This window comes from Gavialis gangeticus, unplaced genomic scaffold (assembly GCF_001723915.1).
Source record: "Gavialis gangeticus isolate Ggan-Ray unplaced genomic scaffold, GavGan_comp1, whole genome shotgun sequence".
Classification (NCBI taxonomy): Eukaryota; Metazoa; Chordata; order Crocodylia; family Gavialidae; genus Gavialis; species Gavialis gangeticus.
The window spans coordinates 316312-324080 of record NW_017729022.1 but is presented as its reverse complement, the minus strand read 5'-3'; the positions used below and the strand labels follow the sequence as shown (position 1 = coordinate 324080).

Here is a 7769-nt window from a genome sequence, read left to right as displayed (position 1 = left end):
ATTTCATTTTGTCAAAACTGTTTCGTTTTTTTGATGTTTCGCCTATAAGCTATAATGGGGAAGCATGAAACCACCCATAACTTTGCCATTTCTCACCCCATTCAGATGAAACATGCAGGGACAGTGGCTCCTTGTGAAGCCATGAAGGCTGCCAAATTTCAAGGAGATAGGTGAAGGGGTTTCTGGGAAACTGCACCTCAGGCTGCTGACAAGCAAAACTTATGATGTGGGTGGGTGACACTGTGTGTGTGTTAAAGTGTGCCCTCATTAGTGCTGGGGCCTCTACATTAGATTGTAGTGTGCTCCAATGAGGTCTCCTCCTCCCCTACAGCCTCAATCCAGTCCACCACTTTAAATGACAACAGGTAATATAATAACTTAGTGAGCAGCACAGTAGCACCAGCATTATCTCAGGCAGCCAAGCTGTGACAGAGCCTTTCTTTCCTCTCTTGCAAGAGCTTCTTCTTCAGCAGCTGCCAGAGAACTCTCCCAGTCAGCCCCAGCCCTGGGGCTTAGATGTGCCCAGAGCCCTATGTCCTTCTGGTCAGGTGCTGGGGTGCTGGTTTAAGACATGGCACTGACAGACAAGATCCTTTCCTTTGGGTCAATCTAGTTTGGTATGTTTTAGCAGCCCAACTGAATAGTTAAATAAATATATCTTAGCAAGCTTTCGAGTTGAAAAACCCTTTGTCAGGCTGAGGAAGCACCTGCAGTTGGTGTATAGGTGTGCTGTTCCTGGATGGAAGGAATAATAAAGAAGCCAGAGGCTGGAATGCAATGCAGACAAGAAAGCCAGTCAGTGAAAATGGAAATGGAGGCATCAGCGGGTGTGGGACAGGCTGGAGGGGAGGGAAGGGGGATGTAGCAGCACAGTTAGAAGTGGAGAGGTATGGGGGGAATCTTACACCTCTCCCTCTACCCCCTCTTCTGCCCCTCCCTGAAGGCTTGTCAGCTGCCTTTCTACCGCACTTCATGGTGTGTTTCATAGTGTCTTGTTTTTATAAAAATATATAAATGTATCTTCCTTCCCATATAAATTCTACAAGATCTGTATATGCCGCAAGGTATAAATGTACAGAAATAAAATATAAATGCATCTCCATTCCTATATAAATTCTATAGTGTAATAGCCAATATAATTATAAAATTGAAAAGAATAAATCAATGAATATAATAATAAAATAAAAGGGCCTAGAAGAAAGCAAAAGATATTGCGAAATCTCACTTGCTAGGCTAGCAAGTAGGAAATCATTCAAATCAATGCTAGTAGTAGCCTTTGTTATCTAATGCTCCTGAGCTGCTAGAAGACAGCTCAATAACTGTCAGACCGTAAGGCAGAAAAAGCAGGTCCCTTCAAACAATGCTGCTTTTTATGTTATGTTGTTTTTCCATCCCCCTCCCAGAGCACTGGGATTGGAAGGAACTTCAGTGAAGGATCACATTCACTGGCCAGCAACACAGTCAATACGAGAGGAGTCCTTCCCCCCTCTTCCCCCTCCCTCTCCTTAGGTTCTGCTTTTCTGCAGGCACCCAGTTTCAGCTTTGAAACATGAAACATTTCAAAACATTTCGACTGTCCTCGTTTTGTTTTGAGGCTGTTTCAAAGCCCTTCATTTGGATTTTCCTGTTTTGAGCTCAAAATTATTTGAAACGGCGTCGAAATAGCCAGCGAAATTTTGCACAGCCCGACTGCAAACTACATGTGCTACAAAATGCCTTAGTTGGAGTCCTGAAAGCAGAACAGTCTATGAATAGGAATGATGTTATGTATAAAACTACTATGAGTGTTCTCATTGTACCTGCAACCAGGAGTTGGCCTTTTCCAGAGTCTCAGCACAGATGAGTGGCACTGTATGCCAGCAGTTTGCTGTTTACAGTCTGCACTATGTTTCATTAATTGACTTAACACCTAACGATCATAATTTTAATTGACAATTGGTAGAAAGCCCCAAATATATCCTATAAAGGGCGTGTGTGTGGGGGGGTAGTGGTGTTTATTGTTCAAGAACAACCAAAAGGGTTAAAGATGACAGATTTTGGCCCCAAAAGTCTCCAAATCACTTTAGCCATTCTAGCCCCAATCTAGAACATAGTATTCTTACTCATACTCTTAGGCTGAATACAGACATTCAAAAAGCCCAAGGAAGAATCGATCTAAGAGACGTGGTTTTTTGAAAAGTGAAGGTAGTTTAGATCAGTAGCAAACAGAATACACATATGCCCTTTGGGGTCGAGAAGCGGGGGTGCGACAAAACTTAGATTGGGTTCTGCCATTTTAAAACTAGTCCGTGTGTGTCAAACTTCTGTTCTGTTGAGTATAGATTGGTTTCCAATCACTTACACTGGTAAAAGTGTAACATCTGTGCCTGGCCTTTAGAGGAGGAAATAGAATAGTTAGAGATGTATTGAACTCACAGATTAGATCCTTCATTAGAGAGAGGAGAAAAAGCTATAAAAGACAACCTACCACTGAAAATCCAAATCAACCCAATCAACAATTTTTTCACGTAATAATCCTGATTTAACTTTTTCCTTCTCCTCCGACTCAATATCAGCCCTATTATCAGTGTGTTAAGTGAGACAGTAAAAGGATTTTCTAGTGTGTTTTATCTTTATGCTTTCTCTTTCAAACCTATTAGAAGGTATCAAGATAAAGAAAAGATAGTTTTGAAAAGTTTAATTTATCCAAATGTTTGGATTTAATGCAAGTTAAAAATCGTAACTATATCTTTATTTAAACACTGACATTTTTGTGCCACCAACCGTAAAATTAGGATTTATTTCCAGTGGTCTCAAGTGGCATATACTGTCTTTTAATAGAGCATCAGCCAAATTACTGCCCTATTCATCTTATTTTACACAGGCTGTTTTGTATCTAAAGATATGGTGAAAACGTAACTCAATGAGTTACTAAATATTTTAAAATAAAGTTGGCTATAAAAAGATGTTGAATGGAAACCACTGCATATATTCCTTATTTTACAAAATAGCATATATGTAACTACAACTTTTAAAAAAAACTGTTGTTACAGCAAGTATTTAAAGGGATGATATCCCTACTGTCTGTGTGACTTCATTTGGTATTTCCAGGATAAAACAAGCAAATTCCTACTTAAGTCAATGGTTTCTGCTGGGTAGTTGACATTTTTTAAAAAACAGACCATTTATTTAGATGTCTAGATACACTTTTAAGAGTCCAGTAAAACTTTTTTAAAATCAAAATTGGAACCATGTCACATAAATTTTAAATAGTGTATCAGGAATTTCTATTTCTGTCAATCACCTCCTTAAGAGCTCTGCTACAAAACAAAAGCAGTAACTAGAAATTAAATCCACTACACTTCTCCCCTCCCCTGAGATAAAACTGTAGCTTAAGTGAATCAGTTTACGTTTTGCTATTGATTTCAACTGAATCAATCATTCAACTCTGATGTCTAAAGATAGGACAGGGTGGTTCACATTATATGTGGAGTTCTCAGGCAGAAGTCTACCTCAATACTGTAGGTTCAGTTTTTCTCTTCAGAACTGTAAAAGTGGCTATTAAGCAGACAAAGGCACTCACACGTATTAAAGCATCATTCTCAGTTTGGGGCAATGAACTGTCTTTATTCATTACTAATAAATCTGCACCATTTTGTAAACTTATCCAACAAAATATTAACATAATCCAACATAATCCTTTTGTTTCATTTTTATTTAGTAGAAACAGAGTTAACAAACATCTTAAAGTTACTTAAGCTCCATCAAAAGGGCTCTTAGATGAAGAAAAATGAATTTATTTCAGGCCAAATTTAAATGATTTCAGATAGAGCATTTTGATTTTCTGGCATCATGCCTTTCTGTATAAGTAGGGCACAAACTTACTGCATGATCAAATACTTTTGAATCAACTTCACATCTCAGTTATGGCTTTCCTTCTTTAGAAAAAGAAAAGTACGCAAACTAATTTGATGCAGGAAATAAAACCCAGAATAATGGGAGAAAAAGCCTACTTCAAATAAGTATATACCAAATGATATTTTGGTCAAGCTTATAAGTGTATGGAAATTCTTACTAACAGGATAACAGATCAAAAGCCCATACCCATTATCTTCACCAGGCTCTGGATCGGACACGAAGCAGAATTTATCAAGTTTTAAATGCATCCGTTAGTTCAGTTAAGTGCAATAACAACAAAACTATGAATCACTTACCTGTATGTCCATTCATAGCAGCAGAATACAAGGCAGAATAGCCATCTTCACAGGAGTAATTAATGTCCAGTCCTTCTTCATTAAGCAGCATTGATAATAAAGTGACATTTCCCTGGGCAGCAGCTTGGTGAAGAAGGGTGGGCCTGCCACCCAGGGGGACAGGACCACCACTCATTAACAAAGGGGTTAGGGAGGGAGACCAGCCTGCGAGTTAAAGCAACAGAAGTTAAGAGGGAAGACACCAGTAAATTAAAGCTGTGCGATTTTCTGAGCTATTAAAATACAACCCCCCAAACCACAAACAGGCTCTTCAACAGGATCCATTAGAGTTTAGCATGAGTCTTGCAATGTTATTTTTGTCCCTACATCTAAAGATAATTAAAATCACACACACAGTGGTGTCAAGTTATTTTCTTTGTTAACTCAAATTAATAGGATTCTATTATTATGGGTTAACAAAAACACACTTAGGAAAACATGAAACAGCTGCCACAGTCCAAATTTTCTGGCATACTCGCTCCTAAAATTTAAAAGCTACTGAAAACATTATAAAGGCTTTGGCCTTAGTTTTAATTATTTTATTTTCATTGCAAATTGATTTCTCTTCAAAATCTTAATCTTAAACCTTACAATATTTCAACTTGAGTATCGTGGCCAAATAGGATAGAAAATGTAGTACAAATTGCTTCGGCTTTATTTAAAAATAAAGACTCGGTTTACTAAAAATTGCAGAAGTGTAGTTACTTTTGAACTATCCTTTATTGTACAATCTGATTTTACTCAAAAGATACTGCAATTTCTACTATATTTTATGGAATGGACCAATGCTGAGTGAGTAGCTATTACATCAAAATTGTTAGCAAAAGCTTTCAAGTCATCCAACAAAAAGGATCTGCAAAACAGAGTTTTAAAAATCTTAGTTATCTTTGTTAGATGTTCCATGTATCATCACTTAGCAGCTTTAGAAGAGAGTTTGTTAAGAGCATGAAGTTTGCTGTATATAGTATGGAAGACTTTGTGAACTCTTCCTTGATCAAAAGACTGCAAAAGAAAATAGGAGAAAGGATTGAAAAAGGTGTTATTTTATTTATACATAAATATTTTACCCTTTGAAAATGAGAAATTCCATACCACTTTTCCTATCTGGATAGTTTGTTCTAGAGGTTTGTGTACAGCTTCCAATCCCAAACATGATGCTGAAATTTGGAGTACTTTAATTGTTGTCAGAAGAACACACTATTAGGTTAATTTCAAAACAAAATTTTACTACTAGTACATAGACACAGCGATGTATTTGTTTGCACCACTTTCCAATAATTTGTCAAATAATACATTTTTCTATATAGATAACACCCCAAAAATATCTCACGACTCAGGCATGTACCTGTATTTAAAGTTACCCTCTGTATATTACTTCTAACTGAAGGGCAACTTTGAAATTATTCAACTTATTAATAGTTTTACTTTTAAAATTTCTTTAGACTAGGATACAGTCTAAACAAGCAGCAATGAACACTAGACAAAAATTTAATTTATAAAAGCTGATTTCTTACATTTTTCTAGCTTGTTGTTACTTTGTAAGCCTAGATGCGTTTGAACTGCTACAGTGTGTATTCTATTTTTGCTGAGTAACTTAAGGGCATTACCTGTCTTAACATTACAATTCACTGTATTTTTAAATTCTGATTCTTGAGTGTAACATTTCCTTAGAAATCAATTCTTTGTTTAAATGTGCTCTCTCATGTCAGGAATTAATTCTGTTTAAATTGGATTGACTTCTGGATATTTTGGGGGGGATTTCAGCACTTGACTATGAACACAAAATTCACTCGGTCAGTCATTATGAAATATGACAAGTATTTCTAGGATTCTACTTCTGTTTAAAAGTAGTACATTTCAGCATAATTAATAAGAATATAAGAAACAGGATGCTTATTTTGAGTTACTGTAAACAGACATCTGGTAGCTTTATTCTCATTTTCAACTGTTTGAAAGGGTAAATATACTGCTGCACTCAAATGATGAAATTCATTGTGCTAGATTAAGACTGGATGAAAAGCTTCTACTGCATAAGAAATAAAAACCAAGTAATCATGTAAATGCAAAATGCAACTTCCGTTATCACTGGGAAGCAGCATAATAGTTATATTCATCCAGGAAAATGCATAAATAGGGTTATAAAATGTCAATAAGGTATGTATTTTCATATGCAAAAGTTAGCAGATGTAATGCATCCATGAAAGCTTGCAAGACATGCAGTAATGAAGGGCACAGACGTAGAAAACACAGCTTCTGGCATCAGCTTCAGAATGTGGAAGTGGTTAATTTCACAGCCTATATCAATCTTCCCCATTTTCCCACCTCCCTTTTATCTTCTAAGCCAATCACATACAAAGTTAAAAAAAAAAAATCAACAACTATAGAATGAACTGAATAAAAACATACTCTGATTGAAAAAAGATTTAAAAAGCACAAACCAAGGAGATAGAAGGAAGAAAGCCGAGGGGTATGGAAATTCAATTGTCTAGAATAATTTTTATGTTAAACACATGTATCCATGGATATTTAGAATTTAAAAATTAGAGTAGAAACACTAAACATTTACTGACACTTCTTCATGTGCAACTTGTAAGCAATTGACAAAGTCTGGCTCCTTTTCTCACCAAGGAAGAGAACAAAGAGCAACAGTATGTTGTTGAACTGAAACCAATAGGTACCTGTTTTAAACTGGATTTCATTACGTATCAAAAGTAGAACCAAAATACTTCATTATAAAATGAGCATTATTTTAAGAAACATGGTGGTCTTACAAAGAACTGAATCCATTAGTGTCATTAATGAAAAAATAGTGATTATATTCTCTAGAAATCCTCCTGAATCCATATTAAAAGGAAAGAGACTAGCAAGAAATCATCACAATTCAAAACCATTGATGTATGTTAATATGTTAATTTGGTTTGCAATATTTTTAAAGAGTACTAACAAATTCTGATTGAGGTACATTGTTACTTACTATACCAGGGCAGTCCAATTGGGTTAGGTACTGACATTCAAAAATCCTGACGTAGGATCGATCTAAGTTATGTGGTTTTCTGTAAGCAGTGTAGTTTAGATTTGTGGCCTGCAAAGGGCCCACACGTGGCCTGCAGGCCCTTGCAGCCACCTCTCCCAATGCCACACAGCTTCAGGAGGGCTGGGGAGGGGACCACATGTCATTCATGCAGCCCACACGCCTCTAGCGCAGCCTGTGTAGTATGGGACGGAGATTTGGGAGGAAATGAGGGCTGGGATTCTCAGGGCTCAGACCCATAGCACATGGCCCAGAGGCTGCAGCCCCTGGCTGAACTGAAGTTGTACAGTCCTTTACTATTCAATAATATACAAACAAGATTCAGTATGCCACCAAATAACAGAATTCACCATAAGGCGTAGAGTGGGAAAGGTAACTAGTAGGTTGGAAATGCTAGACTTTAGGAAGGCTGACTTCAGCGAGCTCAGACGTTTAGTCAATGATGCACTGTAGAGTAAGAGATTTAGCAAGATGGGAGCCCAGGAAGGGTGGCTGTGCCTTAAGGA

General features: G+C 37.0%; 1 protein-coding gene across 1 annotated transcript in view; it reads right to left on the bottom strand.

Annotated features, from left to right (window-relative positions):
- CTTNBP2 (cortactin binding protein 2) overlaps window positions 1-7769 on the bottom strand; it is a 171791-nt gene that overhangs the window by 85581 nt on the left and 78441 nt on the right. The window contains exon 7 of the mRNA XM_019515765.1: window positions 4194-4397. Coding sequence (XP_019371310.1) covers window positions 4194-4397 — 204 coding nt within the window. The remainder of the gene's footprint in view (window positions 1-4193; window positions 4398-7769) is intronic.